This window comes from Neofelis nebulosa, chromosome 6 (assembly GCF_028018385.1).
Source record: "Neofelis nebulosa isolate mNeoNeb1 chromosome 6, mNeoNeb1.pri, whole genome shotgun sequence".
In the NCBI taxonomy this organism is placed as follows: domain Eukaryota; kingdom Metazoa; phylum Chordata; class Mammalia; order Carnivora; family Felidae; genus Neofelis; species Neofelis nebulosa.
The window spans coordinates 140,160,330-140,178,922 of record NC_080787.1 but is presented as its reverse complement, the minus strand read 5'-3'; the positions used below and the strand labels follow the sequence as shown (position 1 = coordinate 140,178,922).

The 18,593-nt window shown below is 42.4% G+C and overlaps 1 protein-coding gene and 1 long non-coding RNA gene across 8 annotated transcripts in view; one reads left to right on the top strand and one right to left on the bottom strand.

Annotated features, from left to right (window-relative positions):
- The window catches only part of CCDC170 (coiled-coil domain containing 170), a 105,595-nt gene that overhangs the window by 11,776 nt on the left and 75,226 nt on the right, over positions 1-18,593 (bottom strand). For 4 of the 6 annotated variants that reach the window (XM_058735668.1, XM_058735666.1, XM_058735663.1 and 1 more), the window contains 3 exons: positions 18,093-18,293; positions 12,619-12,792; positions 9,993-10,235 (listed from right to left, as the gene is read on the bottom strand). In XM_058735668.1, the coding sequence (XP_058591651.1) occupies positions 9,993-10,235; positions 12,619-12,792; positions 18,093-18,293 (618 nt within the window). The remainder of the gene's footprint in view (positions 1-9,992; positions 10,236-12,618; positions 12,793-18,092; positions 18,294-18,593) is intronic. The other 2 variants (XM_058735665.1, XM_058735664.1) reach the window with 2 other exon arrangements.
- On the top strand, positions 11,038-18,439 carry LOC131515052 (uncharacterized). Of its 2 annotated transcripts, none has more exons than XR_009263404.1 (4): positions 11,038-11,309; positions 14,445-14,606; positions 14,984-15,424; positions 18,075-18,439. It is a non-coding gene; the product is annotated as an uncharacterized LOC131515052 (long non-coding RNA). The 2 variants fall into 2 exon arrangements; XR_009263405.1 differs by having other exon boundaries at positions 11,039-11,309; positions 14,445-14,826.

Sequence of the window (18,593 nt, the reverse complement as noted above, 5' to 3'; positions counted from 1 at the left end):
GTGGGGGTATGGGTGAGGGGATGGGCTAAATGGGTAAGGGGCATTAAGGAAGATACTTGTTGGGATGAGCACTGGGTGTTATTATACATAGGGGATGAAGCATTGCATTCGACTCCTGAAATCATTATTGCACTATATGCTAACTTAGATGTAAATTTAAAAATATTTAAAAATAAGATAAAATAAAAAAGTTAGAAAGAAAGAAAGAAAGAAAGAAAGAAAGAAAGAAAGAAAGAAAGAAAGAAAGAAAGAGAAAGTCAGTCCATGGTTTTACACCATGTTCTCCAACCAAACTTTTACCTAATAAAGGTGACATTTGGATTAAAAAAAAAAAGTGAATTTCACAGCATGTGAATTATATCTTGACTTTTTAAGACATAGAAATGAAATTCAAATGATTGTTTTTGATGTTTATTTTTTGAGAGAGACAGAGACAGAGCACAAGCGGGGGAGGAGCAGAGAGAAAGAGAATCTGAAGCAGTCTCCAGGATCTGAGATGTCAGCACAGAGCCCGATGCAGGGCTCAAACCCCCTAATGGTGAGATCATGACCTCAGCCGAAGTTGGATGCTTAACCAATTGAGCCACCCGGACACGCCCAAATTATTATTTTTTATACTGATCCTCCATTAATGGTGAAATTAATTCTTAATTTACTAAGTGTACTGGGCTGAACAGTGCCCCTCCCCACCAAAAATATATATGTCCACCCAGAACCTCAGAATGTGCCTTATTTAGAATAAGGGCCTTTGCAGGTATAATTAAGGTAAGGATATCATAATGATAGCATCCTGGATTAGGGTGGGCCCTAAAGCCAATGGTGGGTGTCCTTATAAGAGACAGAAAAGGAAGGACACAAGAGGGGAAGGTCATGTAAGGATGGCAGCAGAGAGGGATTCTGCAGGTGCAAAAGCCAAGGGCTGTCAGCAGCAACCAGGAGCCAAAAGAAAGGCATGGAGAGGAGTCGCCCTCAGGTTCCCCAGAGGGAATTAACCTTGTCAACACCTTGGTTTCAGGCTCCTGGCCTCCAAAATTATGAGAAGAAACCATTTCTATTGTATTAAGCTACCCAGTTTGTGGTCGTTGGTTACGGCAGCCACAGAAAATGAATATAGAAAGGCCATCTTTGCTAATGTTCAGTAATGTTACCTTATGAATAATAAATACAGGGACAAGCACAGGCAATGTATAAAGATGAATAATTGATATCATTAGTCTGTCTTGGGCACTAATATTGTATGTCTCAAACCAAAAAAAAAAGTCATTTGTAACTAAAATCTCTGATAAATTCATGAAGTTGGCATTCACTGTGTTAGTTAGATCTCTGTTCTCCGCTGGAAGGCAGACTTAGCTTAGCATCCTATTTAAATGTTTAGGGGCCTGAGTAATTGTTGAGCCAGTCAAAACCCACCTCTCCTATACCTTCCCTACAATCTTTAAATTTTTTTTTTTTTTTTCAACGTTTTTTATTTATTTTTGGGACAGAGAGAGACAGAGCATGAACTGGGGAGGGGCAGAGAGAGAGGGAGACACAGAATCGGAAACAGGCTCCAGGCTCCGAGCCATCAGCCCAGAGCCTGACGCGGGGCTCGAACTCACGGATCGTGAGATCGTGACCTGGCTGAAGTCGGACGCTTAACCGACTGCGCCACCCAGGCGCCCCTACCTTCCCTACAATCTTAGCTATAAAAAGGTGTGGATCTCTTTATGCAAAATAAAACAAATGAACACACAAGCCAAATCTATTTCCTTTCCCAACTCTTCCCTTTTTCATCCAAGAATTCCGGAAGAGCAGGCCACTGACTTTGTGTCTTCTCCTTCATCCCTCAGCATACTGGAATTTGGCTTATTCTCCAAGCCCTCACCCACTATCACTACAATCTACACTACACGTGCCTGAGCCATAGATGTCCCAATGCCAAGTGCAGTGAATAGTCCTTTGGTCTCTACCTTACTGCTACTCTTGATGCTACTGGTCATAGTCTCATTCTGGAGACCCCCTGCTCTCTCAAATCGCTTGGTTTCCTTTTAGTGTCTTCCCTGGTGACTTCACTCTCCCGTTTGAAATTCTCCAGTGGCTCCCCAGGACACAGAGGACAAGTCTAAGCATCTTAGGAGATTACACAAGGCCCTGGATGATCAGGCCCCTGTCCACTGCCCAGCTTTTTCTTCCACCACTCCTTGACTCTGGAAATCATCATTGTGTCAGCAGCAGCCAATCAGAGCTTCTATTCACCTGCTTACTGCAACTAATTACCACTAGTGTTATCTCCTCCTCCAATCTCTTTGTCTATAGCTCATTTATTCCCATTCCACCCCCACAATCTTTGCCATATCCATGTATCACCTATGGTAATTGTTTTTTTTAACTCAACCACCTTTTTAACTTACTTGAATTTCTTTTTTTTTTGTTAAGTTTATTTATTTATTTAGAGAGAGAGAAAGTGCAAGTGAGAGAAGGACAAAGAAAGAGGAAGAGAGAGAGAATCCAAGCAGGCTCCACACTGTCAGCATGGAGCCTGACACAGGGCTCAAACTCACCAACCATGAGACCATGACTTGAGCCTAAATCAGACATTTAACTGGCTGAGCCACCCAGGCGTCTCTGAATTCACTTCTATTAAAAGGAATATTATACGATTTCACTAGAATTTGCCACAACATGGTACAAAAACAGACACTCAGATCAATGGAACAGAATAGAGAACTCAGAAATGGACCCACAAACATATGGCCAACTAATCTTTAACAAAGCAGGAGAGAATATCCAACAGAATAAAGACAGTCTTTTCAGCAAGTGGTGCTGGGAAAACTGGACAGCGACATGCAGAAAAATGAACCTGGACCACTTTCTTACACCATACACAAAAAGACACACAAAATGGATGAAACACCTAAATGTAAGGCAGGAAGCCATCAAAATCCTTGAGGAGAAAGCAGGCAAAAACCTCTTTGACCTTGACCGCAGCAACTTCTTACTCAACACGTCTCCAGAGGCAAGGGAATTAAAAGCAAAAATGAACTACTGGGACCTCATCAAAATACAAAGCTTCTGCACAGCGAAGGAAACAATCAGCAAAACTAAAAGGCAACCAACAGAATGGGAGAAGATATTTCCAAACAACATATCAGAGAAAGGGTTAGTATCCAAAATCTACAAAGAACTTCTCAAACTCAACACCCAAATAACAAATAATCCAGTGGAGAAATGGGCAAAAGACATGAATAGACACTTCTCCAAAGAAGACGTCCAGACGGCCAACCGACACATGAAAAAATGCTCCACATCACTCATCACCAGGGAAATACAAATCAACACCACAGTGAGATATAACCTCACACCTGTCAGAATGGAGAACATTAACAACTCAGGCAACAACAGATGTTGGCGAGGATTCAGAGAAAAAGGATCTCTTTTGCACTGCTGGTAGAAATGCAAACTGGTGCAGCCACTCTGGAAAACAGGATGGAGGTTTCTCAAAAAACTAAAAATAGAACTACCCTATGACCCAGCAATTGCACTACTAGGTATTTATCCAAGGGATACAGGTGTGCTGTTTCGAAGGGACACATGCACCCCCATGTTTATAGCAGCACTATCAACAATAGCCAAAGTATGGAAAGAGCCCAAATGTCCATTGAAGGATGAGTGGATAAAGAAGATGTGGTATACGCCAGTCAGAGTGGCCAAAATGAACAAATCAGGAGACTGTAGATGCTGGAGAGGATGTGGAGAAACGGGAACCCTCTTGCACTGTTGGTGGGAATGCAAATCGGTGCAGCCGCTCTGGAAAGCAGTGTGGAGGTTCCTCAGAAAATTAAAAATAGACCTACCCTACGACCCAGCAATCGCACTGCTAGGAATTTACCCAAGGGATACAGGAGTACTGATGCATAGGGGCACTTGTACCCCAATGTTTATAGCAGCACTCTCAACAATAGCCAAATTATGGAAAGAGCCTAAATGTCCATCAACTGATGAATGGATAAAGAAATTGTGGTTTATATACACAATGGAGTACTACATGGCAATGAGAAAGAACGAAATATGGCCTTTTGTAGCAACATGGATGGAACTGGAGAGTGTGATGCTAAGTGAAATAAGCCATACAGAGAAAGACAGATACCATATGGTTTCACTCTTATGTGGATCCTGAGAAACTTAACAGAAACCCATGGGGGAGGGGAAGAAAAAAAAAAAAGAAGAGGTTAGAGTGGGAGAGAGCCAAAGCATAAGAGACTGTTAAAAACTGAAAACAAACTGAGGGCTGATGGGGGGTGGGAGGGAGGGGAGGGTGGGGGATGGGTATTGAGGAGGGCACTTTTGGGGATGAGCACTGGGTGTTGTATGGAAACCAATTTGACAATAAATTTCATATATTAAAAAATAAAATAAAATAAAATAAAATAACCAAGAGAAAAAAAAAAAAAAAGAAGATGTGGTATATATATATACAATGGAGTATTACCCGGCAATCAAAAAGAATGAAATCTTGCCATTTGTAACTACGTGGATGGAACTAGAGGGTATTATGCTAAGCGAAATTAGTCAGAGAAAGACAAATACCATGTGACTTCACTCATATGAAGACTTTAAGATACCAAACAGATGAACGTAAGGGAAGGGAAACAAAAATAATATAAAAACAGGGAGGGGGACAAAACAGAAGAGACTCATAAATATGGAGAACAAACTGAGGGTTATGGGAAGGGTTGTGGGAAGGGGGAGGGGCTAAATGGGAAAGGGGCACTAAGGAATCTACTCCTAAAATCGTTGTTGCACTATATGCTAACTAATTTGGATGTAAATTTAAAAAAATAAATAAAACAAGTTAAAATTTAAAAAAAAAGAAAAAAGATGTGGTATATATATACAATGGAGTGTTACTTGGCAATCAAAAAGAATGAAACCTTGCCATTTGCAACTACGTGGATGGAACTGGAGGGTATTATGCTAAGTGAAATTAGTCAGAGAAAGACAAAAATCATATGACTTCACTCATATGAGGACTTTAAGAGACAAAACAGATGAACGTTGGGAAGGAAAGCAAAAATAATATAAAAGCAGGGAGGGGGACAAAACACAAGAGAGACTCTTGAATATGGAGAACAAACTGAGGGTTACTAGAGGGGTTGTGGGAGGGGGGATGGGCCAAATGGGTAAAGGGCAAAGGAATCTACTCCTGAAATCATTGTTGCACTGTATGCTAACTTGGATGTAAATTTTTTTAAAAATTTTCAAAAGAAAAATATGGATTAATAATGTCGAAGAGTTGGGGACAACTATGAATACCACTTTCACAGGGTCTTCTGTTGTAGGAAGGAGAGTATGACTATTACTGCTATACTCACTGCTCATCTCTATTGTGTGGGACAAATGCAGTACAGAATCCAAAAATATAGGAAACCGTGCCATTTGATTTTGGACTTTACCAAGACCAGAGACTAACCCTACCTTCTCTTTTGCATTAATAATTAGAGAACAAAAATAAATGTGAATAAAACATATAAAATGACCAAAAAAAAAAAAAAAAAAAGAATTTGCCACAACAGGAAGACATCAATGAAATCAACACAGGGGCCCCTGGGTGGCTCAGTCAGTTGAACGTCTGACTTCAGCTCAGGTCATGATCTCACGATCCACAGGTTCAAGCCCCGTGTCAGGCTCAGTGCCGACAGGTCAGAACCTGAAAGCTGCTTTGGATTCTGTGTCTCCCTCTCTCGGACCCTCCCCTGCTTGTGCTCTATCTCCATCTCTTAAAAATGAATACACATTAAAAAAAATCAATCAAAAAATTTTTTAAAATTAAAAAAACAAAACAAATATTGTACAACTTATTATGAGGAGCACTGAATAAGGTATAGGATTGTTGATCACTGTATTGTACACCTGAAACTAATGTAACACTGTATGTTAATTATAGTGGAATTTAAAAAAATGTTTAAAGAAGAAAAAGCCACTATACAATAAACACAAAACAGCATTGCTAGGTACTATTTCTTGTGCTCAGCACTGAGCTTAAGGCTTATTCTTTGCTTGAAAAGCAGACCAGCAAATGTTCTAGAGGCATAAAAACATAATAGCCTCTAATTAAGATTTTCTCCTTGATGGTGAAAGAATTGAAAGAAAAATTAAAGGGAATCCATCTTTCACTTCAAAGTGAACATTACATAGTGCCACCTAGAAGCATTTCACATGCCACAGGGGGTACATGCCCCACACTTGAAAACGTTGCTTTATACCACAGACACGGGAATAGAAAATCGTTCGATCAGACACTACCCCAGAACCACCTGTGGCATAATCCTACCAGCTAAAGAGCAAAACTTAATTACAGAAATCAGGCTTGCTTGTGAAAGGCTAAGTGGAAAGACCACTTGCAGATAATTATAATAATCCAGGTGACATATGGTGCAGAGCTGAGGCAGAGGTCGTTGAGACGAGACGGGAACGTCCTCTACAGACGCAGGACTCAACTTCCACTGGCTGTTTTCCAGCTTCTGCTACAGCAAGTGTGGGCTACTCTCTCCCCAACACTGTTTCCGATACACAGGGTTGTCTCAGCTAGGGGTCCCAGCCCTACTGCCAATACCCTTAGCCTAGAAGATGCCCTCCTCGGACCCACGGCCCCAGTGGGCCCCCACACTGCCATTAGCCAGGAAGTGCCCCACCTCTAAAACCACTCATCACTCACTCTCACCCAGAGGGTGCTGGGCCCCATTCCTGGGTGTCACCGATGGGGAATCCCTTGTCCCACCATCACGTCCTCTGTTGCTAGACTGAGTGCTGCCGTGCTCCGTGTAAGCCAACCTTATTCAGCCTCCTGAGTTCTGGTAATTCTGAAGGCGCAGAGTATAACTGCCACCCATCAGCAGTGACAAAATTAGCTAAAATGGCAACTAATTGTTGTACCATGTTTTATAGAATATTCATTCGCCACAGTATTATATTTTAGCTTTACAGTATCTGGAAACACGCATCAAGGTAGCTGGAACCCGCAGGTTAATGTCAGAGTCCTGACATTAGGGCCCAACCCGCTTCATTCAGAGATGGAGTCGCATTTCTTGGAAACGGGAAAAAGCAGGGCGGGCCTCTAGTATCAAGGGAAGCAAGGGTCTCTGAGGTTATAAGGAGATGGGCGGAGTAGAAAGAACAGAGCGGCAACCCAATTATGGGGAACAGGTGCTCCGATGTTAGCCGCAGAAGCAATGCACATTTCAGAACTAGGTTAGCAGGAAAATAAACCGCGAGGTTGAATCAATCCTGACTTGTTAAATTGAGTTTCGTAATTTCTCCCGAGGACAGAAAACCGCACTCTATGAGACGGGGAAAATTTGTCGGTAGGAACCAGATGTCCTCAGCTGCAGGGCGGAGGGGACTGGGGACAGGAGGCCGGGCAGCTCACCCTGCAGCTACCAGCATCACCACACGTGGCTTCAGAAACACAGTGGTGGTCTTATTAGGACATCCTCACTTGAGTCCTTCCTCTGGGCAGCCAGCATGCCTCAGCTTCCTCGGTGTCACTCCCACTTAGTTGTCCTTAGGAATCACCCAGACTGCTCCACATTCTCTTCTCCTCTGGCTTTGTGGAGTTCAGCGAGCTCGGTGTATGAAAATCCCCAGTGCGGGGCGCCTGGGTGGCTCAATCAGGTAAGCATTGGACTTCGGCTCGGGCCGCGATCCCACGGTTTGTGAGTCCGAACCCTGCTTCGGGTGAGACCCCCTTCTCTCCCTCTCTCTTCACCTCTCTCTCCCTCTCTCTCTGCCCCTTGCTCACTTGCCCCCTTTCAAAACAAAACAGAACAAAAAACAAAAAAGAGTGCTGTTTACCCTTTCCTTATATCACAGATTTCTTTGAAGAACTTGAACTGTTCCACCGAAACACGCTTATAATGAAACATGTCCCTTTCCAGATGACAGAATTCATCTCCCTGTTTTGAAATCCAGGTTCACTTTATTCATCAGTCCTAGTCTATGTTTTGGCACCTGAATGTTTAACACCAATTATAGGAACCATCCTCATTTTTCCTTCAACAATGAGTTGAATGAGGCCAATGAAGCCAATGAGTAGAAAAGAATCTTCTTAGGCCCAAAGTCAGAGGTACAGCAATAATAGTAGTAAAGACATAGTAACTTTTTTTTTTTTTTTTTCAAGTTAGTTACCACACAGTGTAGTCTTGGCTTCAGGAGTAGAACCCAGTGATTCATCTCTTACGTACAACACCCAGTGCTCACCCCGAAAGTGCCCTCCTTAATGCCCGTCACCCATTTAACCCAACCCCCACCCCCAGCAATTCTCAGTTGGTTCTCTGTATTTAAGAGTCTCTCACGGTTTTTGCCTTAATAACTTCTAGTTAAGATTTTCTCCTTGACAATGGAAGAATTGAAAGAAAACTTAAAGGGAATCCATTTTCCACTTCAGGGCTCAACATTATATAATGCCCTGTGAGACACCACCTGGAAACACTCTGTATCCACCACAGGACATTTGTAAAACCTGGTTTTATGACACTGATGCTGCCTCAGCACTCCTGCCGCTTCCAGCCAGGGCGGAAGCAATGGCATGCTGACTTCAGGGGTTCCACCCCCACCCCAGCACACACACCCCCCAAAGATAAGTCTCAAGGTGTGAGGGGATGTGGGAGATGCTTACCTTGATACTTGCTCCCCAGCCTTTGTACCCCATCAGATGCCTTCCCTTGCTTCCTGCTTCCCTTAGTTTTAAATATGTTCCCTCCCCTGGGCTGTGTCTGCCCTGTTTTTTTCCTCTGGGGAAAAAAGCCTCAATTTAGAAAGGTTTCAGGAGAGGGGCGCCTGGGTGGCTGTCTGTTAAGCGTCTGACTTCAGCTCAGGTCATGATCTCATAGTTAGTGGGTTCGAGCCCTGCATTGGGCTCTGTGCTGACAGCTCAGAGCCTGGAGCCTGCTTCAGATTCTGTTTCCCTCTCTCTCTGCCCCTCCCCACTCGCACTCTGTCTCTGTCTCTTGAAAATAAATAAATGTTAAAAAAAATTTAAAAAGAAAGGTTTCAGGAGAAAAGAGCTAATGACTCAGAAGAAAAAAAAACATACAGTAGGAAATATTTCCTAAAATATTGTCCCCACTACACATATTGAAGTGTTAGCTTAATTCCAGTTTCCTTTTCCCTGCTGGTCTGTTTCCAGATTCAGAAACATTCCAAAAGTCCATTACAGAGCGCTCATCTGTAAAGAGCGAGGACATTATTCTCATCTGTATTCATGACACGCATTTCTGCCAGAAAGGATATGTGCATGTGAAGTTACATATTCTTTCCAGTGGCACACATACATGACATTTAAAGATTTTGATTAAATTCTTTTATGTTTTAATTCCTTTCTTCTCTGTAGCCATTAGAAGTCGAACCCTCCAAATCCAGGAAGCATACTGCCCCAGTCAGGGACCCTTCCTCACTTCTGGGTACATGGACAGCATCTCCAGGCCACGGGACACAATGCTGGCTGACTTCTCAGTGAAGAGCTGTGCTCGTTTTCTCATTTCTTGCTAAGCAGATTCCCGCGTGATAAACCCCTGATCCCAAATATCATAGTCACCCACACTTGGAAGAAATGTTTATATTTTCTGTACTTAACATCACCTTTTTTTTCTTTTAATTCCAGCGTAATTAACATCCGGTATTATATTAATTTCAGTACAGTGATTCCATACATCCCTACATCACTCAGGGCTCATCAAGACAAGTGTCCTCTTAATCTCCGTCACCTCCATCACCCTTTTTTGATGGGCTTTTCACACGGCAACTATGGCTCCATTCCAAGCATTGAAGAGACGCTAAATTGGCCTACTATGCTGATTTTGTGTAGTATTTGCATTTTTCCCACAACTCCAGAAGATCACAGAAAGCCCTTATCTCCTTTTCTTTTCCGGCGTGTCTGTTATAAGACTGCCACCCTTTCACATAAACCTCAATGGCAACGTGCAAAAATCAACAAGGGAATGGAGATGGGCACTTGCCTTAAGCTCATGGGTGTCAGCCAGCTGGGCTTTGAGCTCCGTGTTCGAGTCTCGACACACACGCAGCTCCTTCTGCAGCCTCTCCACCTTCTTTTGCAACTTCCTTAGGGTGAGATTGGCCTCGTCCCTCTCTACCGCCAAGGCCGAACGCACCTGCTTCTCCTGCTCCAACTGGGCAATTTTCTGCCGGAGAAGGTTCACGTGCAGTTCTTTGCTCTCCAGTCTTTCTTTCTGAGTCTTGAGCTGATGTGACACAAACGGGGATCTTTTTTTTTTAAATCATCACCGAGCAGTCAGTAAATATAAATGAATTACTCAGATAACGTTGATCTTTATCTGCACTTCAATTAGACTCATCTATAAACCCTCAGAAAAGGTTATTGGATTCCTTTTCTTGATTGCATTTTTTTTATTCCTGCTTTTCCAAGAACTAATTCTGTAGCTGCAAAGCATGAGACCAGAGAGCCACAGAAAATGCACAGAGAAGTAGGCTTCCCACCTCTGATTCCCTCCAACGTTATGGACACCATAACAGACATGTACAATTACTTTCAAAGCTACGAGCATGGGCTTATCAAGATCAGAATAGGGTAGAGAGACAACATCCTCTCTACCACCCCCTGGCACTGGTCTTTGCTAAAAGAAAATAGAGTGCGTGTTAGCACCAAAAACTGAGACTGAGGAATTTCAATCCCTTGGAACCAGACCGAGTGATGCCAAACATGAGAGTTGTTATCTTTTTAAAGTAAGTTATATCAGGGAGCATTTAAAGAAAGCTGTGCTTATATGTTTAAAATCTTTGAAATGGAAAGGACGTCAAGAAGGTTCCAGTTCACTGGTGTCTTTATCATCTGCCTGGCCTATACCGGCCACAAACCAAGCAGAGAACAAATTCTTCAAACAGCACTAATCACTGACAATCAAACTTGATGAAGGAATTTATAATGGATTTTAGAAAAAGATTATGGCCTCTAAAGGGGGAAAAGAAATCCTCCTGGATTGTGATGTCACAATTAGTGAGGAGAATATTAAGCACAGAAACCTCTTACATCTGTTGCAAACATTGGGGATTGGAATCGTGCAGAATTCTAGAATGTTAGAGCCGAGGACCATCACATTTTCTGTAATTATATACTCTGCGCTTCTCAGAGGTGTGAAGGACAGACTGAAATGCAGCCTTGTTTATCTTGTCTAACCATGGTGGCAGCGTCCATAGCCAGATCCATTTTTAACAAAGCCCGTTTCGTGTCTCTCTAGCCAAACTCCCTTCCTCGAGCTTCTTCATGTCAAATTCCCCTCGACTGCACAATTACCCTGGTGAGTCCTGTACAGCTGGTAATTTTAATTATTATACAATATGTCAGAAGGAACGACGTTGGAGATCGGGGGGAAAATCAATTATCTGAGGAGACCTTCAGAAAGAACTGTAGCTCAGTTTAATGTCTCTGACAGTCACAGGGGTTATCTGCTGTCTTTCATAAAGTATTCCTCAAAATCTAGTATATGGAGAAGAGATCAAATGTGAATATAGCTCAGTCTATGAGCCAAGAGTTTAAAAAATGGGTCTTATTAAAAATAAACAACCTCATGAGGTAGATATCATTCCCATCTTAAATATGAGGAAATAGAGACAGAGAGGCATGTAATTTGTCCAAGGTCACACAGCTTGGTGGAACCAAACTGGAATCCCAGATGTGACCCATGACACAGCCTGTACACTATAATTCCACCACAGAATTTTCTCCTAAGAACTATTATAAGAACACATCTGTGTTTTGCTCTTTCTTTCACCAATGCCAATAATTATATAACTAATAATTATATTTTTATCCTTTTCATCTACTCATTCATTTATTTAGTCTAAACTGTTTTTAATTCTTCTTTTGAGTCAATGAAAAGTAAATGCTTCTCCTCGCTCTTCTCTCCAGTGCCAGAGAGTTTATCAACTCGGAGACTGCTAGATATTCCCAAGTTCTCCTCATCTCCCTTAATAATAGAATCAGTGAGTTTCGTAGGTAGGCAAGTGGTTACCTAGGGAAAGGACTACAGTGTCCGGCTTCCCTTGAATTAATTTCGGTCACCAGAATCATGGGATATAAACACAAGTTCACGTGGCAAATTCTGGAAGCCTCCATCAAAAGACAGCTCACACATGCTCTTTTGCATCCCTCTTCTTTGTCCCTTTCTTCTCCAAATTTCTGTCTGGAACCCATAGGTACCATTTTGAACTATAAAGATATGAACCACCCTAGGAATGGGAGATTAATGAGCTGAAATGAGCCTAGCTCCTTGCAAACTTCACAGAGCAGACTGGCCACACTCACCCTGAGCGGTCTACTTCTAGAAACTTATGGGGGTGGGGGTGGGGGTGGGGGTGGGGGTGGGGAGGAAGCACATCCAGTCATATAAGCCACCATTATTTTGAGTCTCTATGACTCACAGTCAAACATAACCTTAGGTGATAAACTTACCATCCCTCAGACTTGAAACAGAGACTCAAATTATAAATACATATTTATGTTTCCTAACCACAGTGACAAATACGAGGGGAAGTAAACTATTTTTCAATATTTAAGTGTCTCAGCAATTCTTTCTCTCAACACTAGCAAGTTTCAGTATCCCCTACCTTTCTCTGTAAATTGTGAGCGATAGTCTTGTTTTCAATGACTGCATTGCTCTCGAGGCGGACCAGCTGCTCTGTGCGAGCTAAGACTACATCCAGGCGCATGTCAAAGCCAAGTTCAGCAGCCATCTGGTCCAGTTTCATTTTCTCTGAGAGCTGATCCAGAAATTTAAGATACTAAACCCAAGAACAAAAATGAAAATGAGGCACAAAAACAAAGTTAACAGGTGATCTCACAGACTCCTTCTCTTTCTCCCAAACTTACAGATAGGTCTCATTAAACCCAGTATGGAGCCCGACCCCTGACCCCAGTGTTTGGTAATGAATTCCAGAACCACCTTGCCAGCTCCCTGCCCTGCTTCCTGTCCAAATTCACTTGACTCTTGTGGTCGGTGATCTTGATGTTCAACGTAACATGAGACACTCTTCTCAACCCTGCCATGTGACAAATCTGGCATCCTCGGGACAACATCTGCATCTCTCTGCTTTGGCGACAGGCTGCTGTCCCTTCCAGGCTAATCCAGCTTCTGGGATCTACTCATCCACAAACCTTCCATGGCAAGTTTTCCATCCTAAGTGGGCCCTGGCCTCAAATGTGGAAAAAAACATGACAACAGTGGCCACTTTACTCCCCTTGGATTCTACAGATCACTCCAAAATCAAAGCTCTCCATACAAACACACTTGGACAACGTTTTTGCTTTTTTTTTTGAAACTTAAATTCCTATACCAAAAAAATGTCTTAAAGAGTTTTTAATGTAACATAGTTTAAGGAACAATACTGTAAAACACAGCTGTATCAATGAAGTCAAGGTTCATTTTTTAACAGGTGAATGTTACAAAATCATTCCAGGATCTTCCTCCACTTGATTTCTTTATTTTTCTTCCAAGTTTTTATTTAAATTCCAGTTAGTTAACATACAGTGTAATACTAGTTTCATATGTACCATTTAGTGCCTCAACAGTTACATACGATGCCCGGTGCTCAATACGACAAGTGCACTCCTTAATCCCCATCACCTATTTAACTCATCCCCCCACACACCTCCCCTCTGGTAACCATCAGTTTGTTCTCTAAGTTAAAAGTCTGTTTCTTGGTTTTCCTTCTTGTCTTTCCCGCTATGTTCATTTGTTTTGTTTCTTAAATTCCACATATGGAGAGAAACCATATGGTATTTGTCTTTCTCTGACTTACTTCTCTTAGCGTAATACTCTTGAGTTCCATCCATGTCGTTACAAATGGCAAGATTTCATTCTTTTTTATGGCTGAATAGTATTTATTTATTCATTTATTCATTTATTTATTTATTTATTTATTTATTTATTTATTTATTTATTTATTTTATACACACACGCTCACACACCACAATTTCTTTATCCATTCATCAGTCAATGGACATTTGGGCTCTTTCCATGATTCAGCTATTGTTGATAATGTCGCTAAAACATCAGGGTGCATGTAGCCCTTGAATTCAGTATTTTTTTATATCCTCCACTTAATTTCTGTGGTTTATCGGGCCACGCCTGACAGAGGAATGCTTACTAAGCACTTGTTGGATGAGCGAACCAATCAATGAACTTTCTGTATCATCACTTCATGATTTGGGTTCTGTCTTTGAAACTTTCTTCCCACTGCAATAAGTCTTCATCTGTCTGGCATTCTGAGGCGACTATATGTTTAATTAAGTATGATTCCTGGGTGACTGAAGCATGCCAGTATAAAGCCCAGAACTATCGATACTTTTAGTCATCGAGATGAAATTATTTGTAAGTGAGTACTTTCAAATTTTGTTGAGCGGCATACCTAGAGTGTAATCTCTTCTTTGTAAGGCACGGTCACGGGAAGTACTGCTTATCTGCTGTGCCACACAGTGGTAGGTTGCTGTCTTGGGCTACAAGACCAAGGCCAGAAGCTACTTTTGTTTCCACGTCACCAGTTTCTCACTTCTTCATGCTGTGTCAGCACTCCCCTTGGAATTATTCATTTTGAAGGTACGGATGAAAGTAAAAATAATTGCTATTGTTTGTTTTGTAAATAAAATAGAACCAGGACCCTCCATGTGGAAGCATAAAGTCTCTCTTGCTACGTCTACATGTGACCCATCCACGTGGCATGCCAGGATCTACAACGGGCAAAATGGGATAAGGACAGGACCAAGCCACCCCACAGAGCAAGGGCCCATTTCAAAGATCTCGGCTATGCCTCAAAAGGGTAGGGTCACTGGAGGGATTTCCTGTACAACTTATTTCTTTGAATCACAGTTTAGCATAAATAGATTCTATTCTGTGTGCACCTCAATCACCTATATTTAAACTTAAACTCTGTACAACTTTGCTTTTCACTTTTACATGCCTGTCATCCATACTAGGACGTGCAGTTCAGAGGTGGTGATCTACGGAATATCCGCCACAGTGGAATCCATTTACATAATTTGCTTTCGTAACTGAGAGTTCTTTTGGCACAAGCTCAGCGAACATTAATGAGTCATTACAATGAAAAATAAAAAGGGAAGAGACACCAGTCTACCTAACATTCTTGCTTTTTAGATCTTTCTTCACAATTTAAATACTATTTATTGACTCTTCCTTAATTGCTGGAGAAACCAAGAAAAAAGAAAAAAAAAAAAGATTTCCTCTGATCTCAAGAAGCTTGGAGTTGACTGGAGAAGACAGAAGACATTAGGGCAGTAAGTGCTGTGACAGACACACGCACATGTTGCATGAAGGAAAACTAAGTCTCTAAGGAAGGGGAAGGAGGAAGTGACATTGGAACTGAGTCTTCAAGGGACAGCTATTACCAAGTGAAGAAGGTAAGGAGAACTTTTTCTCGGAGAGAACAGCAACATATAATATAGGATGCCAAGGAGGCCCCCAATTTTTTTTTTTTTTTTTTTGGCCATCCAATTGTTTTTTATAAATTTGAATGTGGATGTCTTCAGGCTCAGAGATCAATCACCACACACCCTTGCAGGGCCCTGTTAGTCCCCTGAAGCCTGGAGTTTGCCACCGTAGGCTGGAGGGATTACGGGTGATGGAAAGCCTGGAGAGGGGATCTGGCCAGGTCACAGAATGCTTAGCCATGGAAAAAAGAAATCTGTAGCTGAGCCTGAAGGCCACAGAGAGCCCCTGGCCAATTTTAAGAAAAATTAGACACACATTTTATTAAGACCTCCCTGGCAGCAGTGGGGAGTTGTTGGAAGGTTGTTTGGACAGTCCATACAAATGATTATAATGTTTGGAGTCAGAGCACTGCCGCTAAATATAGAGATGGGGGGGGGTGACATTTGAGATAGTTAAGGAGATGGAATTTACAGTGTTTAGGAATTGGTTAAGAAGAGGGAAGCATTAAGAATGACCCTGGGGCTTTTGTCTCAGGTGGCTGGAGGCAGATTACATCATCATCCCTGAGGCAGGAGGGGGCAAATTTGTGGAGAGGTGATCATTTCCATTTTGAAAATGATTAGTGCAATGTGTTCATGGGACATCCAGGTAGACAGCCCAGCAGTCAGATTTCTTCCAATTTAACACATTATACTCAGGCGCAACATTTCCTTTCAAACTCAAATTTTCAATCAACACATCTTTTTCAGATCCTCTTCACCCTCCCAAATTTGTCAAATCTACCCCTTCACTCATAACCCCACTACCTGGTCCAAATCTTTATTACCTACTGTTCTATTCTATTCTAATTATCTATTCTAACAATCCCCTAGCTGGGCTCCCTACCTTTCATCTCTAGGCCCTCAAAGCCAGTCCGCCTTGGGGGAAATCTTTTCTTTTATTCAAAAGCCTTCTATGGCTTCCCATTGTCTACAGGATAAAGCCTTGGGCAACTAGCCTTCCCTATCTCAAGTATTCCTACACGTCTCCAGAGCCACCTCACGCCTCTGGATTCACCGGGCACCAAGTTCAGTCTCCCTGTGCCTCACTGGTCTCCTGAGCAGGTCACAGCAGGTCACAACAGGTCACACCTCCACTCCTTCCTTCCTCCTACTGTTCTCGGTACCGTGAATCCCTTCCCCCACCTCTTCCGCCTAACAAATTCCTACTCGTTCTTTAAAGCCTCTCGTGATGCTACCTCCTGGGTGAAGATGGCTCATTTCCTCACTCACAGCAGCCGGAAACTTTATCCAACTTCCTGCTGAAGTTTGTACCTCCCTCCATTAATTAACTCTTGTGTTCTCATTTACCTGTCTCATCCACTTAGACTAGGATTTCCCACAGACCTCTTACGTGTCTTTGCCTATCCAACCCTCCATGCAGGCGCGATGCTTCCTCGGCTTTCCGAAGTGCTGAAAAATGAGGATGAATGTGTTTCCAGAATATTTTTTTTTAACCTAGGGGGATTTATTTTGCATGCCAAATCCAGTCCCAATCCCATTTCTTTTTCTCGCTCTCTCTTCTTTTTCCTCCTGTGACTCACAACCATGTACCATCCCCTTCCAGCCAATGAAATCTTCCTTCAGTCGTCTTGCTCCATGCCTCTTTGCTCTCTGGCCGCCAGACTTCCTAAAAATTTACTTCCACACTCAAACCTTCCCTCCGCACTCACCCCTCAGCCCGGAGCAAACTGGCTTCTGCTCTCCGCCAGTCTAACTGCCTCTGGAAGGTCACAGATGGGCTCCCCACGGTCAGGTCGTAAGTGGGGGCCCCTTCTCATTGTACTCTCCTTCTCTCACACAGGGTTATCGCCATTCGCATTCCCGAGTCTGTCCCTGCTGTGACTTCAGCTTCACTGTGACATCGCGTCATCCTTCTAAAACACCGCACTGCTCAAAATCACTTACTACACTTAATATTCTACAGAAGCTAGAATAAAGAACCTTCGTCATCCAAACCACGCTAGTCTTCTCTCCTGCCACAACCCCATCCGGAGTGCTGTGTCCCGGCCACACTGGAACAATCGCTCCGCACTATGACTACACGATGCACTTAGGAGCTTTCACGCCTTTGCTCGCACTGTTTCCCCTACAGTATCCGCACCCTCGCGCCTCTAAAATCCTACTTATCCTCCAGGGGTGAACTCCATTGCCCTCTCCCCTGTAAAAATCCTCCTCTTATCCAGAAGTTATCATTCCCTTCACTGAGTTCCTACAGCATTTTGTCAATCAATACATCCGTTACAACACGTACAGCTTTATAGTCACAGCAAATGACTAGAATGTCTGTCTCCTCAAGTGAATTTTGAGCCTTTTATGATCAAGAACTGTGTGTTACTCAGACCTTAGCCCTCGAACCTTCAGGGTCTCATACATAACCGGCATTCAACAAATACTTGTTGAGTTTAACTGGATTAATCCAAATCAAGAAAGCCCCAAGTACTAGGAAGACACCCGAAAACAGGACGTTGTTCCCTGACATTTACTCATGATGCAGACTTAACCATTCTACTGAAGTACTGTAAAATTCAGAACATTTTCAGGTAAAATTTTAAACTGCAACAGATGTTTCTCCCCACAGATACCCTCGGGTTATTACTTTTTGTTTCTCAAAATCCAAGTTATCTCGCAAAACATCTCCAGAAGCCAGCTCTCCCTCCAGGTATGTCAGCTGACCCTGAAGAGTCTCCAACTTGCTTTCTGCTTTCTGGGCCCTCTGAAGAGCTTTCTGGTGAAACCCAGACTCATTTCCCAACTGTTCAACAAGCTCAGATATCCGGGCTTCAAGCTGGGAGACCATCTGGAAACAAACAAACAGACAAGGATAAGCCTTGTTTCGGATGCACCAAAGTGTTCAAATCTAGTGCTCAACCCAAGCAACATAACTATTTATAACACCAACTTCCAGATTCTTTGTAAAAATTAAATAAAAAACAGGTAATTTGATAGCTGTATCTGCCTCTGCTTGAAATAAATCTGTATTCATTACCTAATAAAATACTTCTATTGGTATTTTTTTTCATTTTTATATAATTCCTTAAACAGGTTACTCGATAAATATTTATGGGTGATATTTACATACCCCTAAAACTGCCATTAA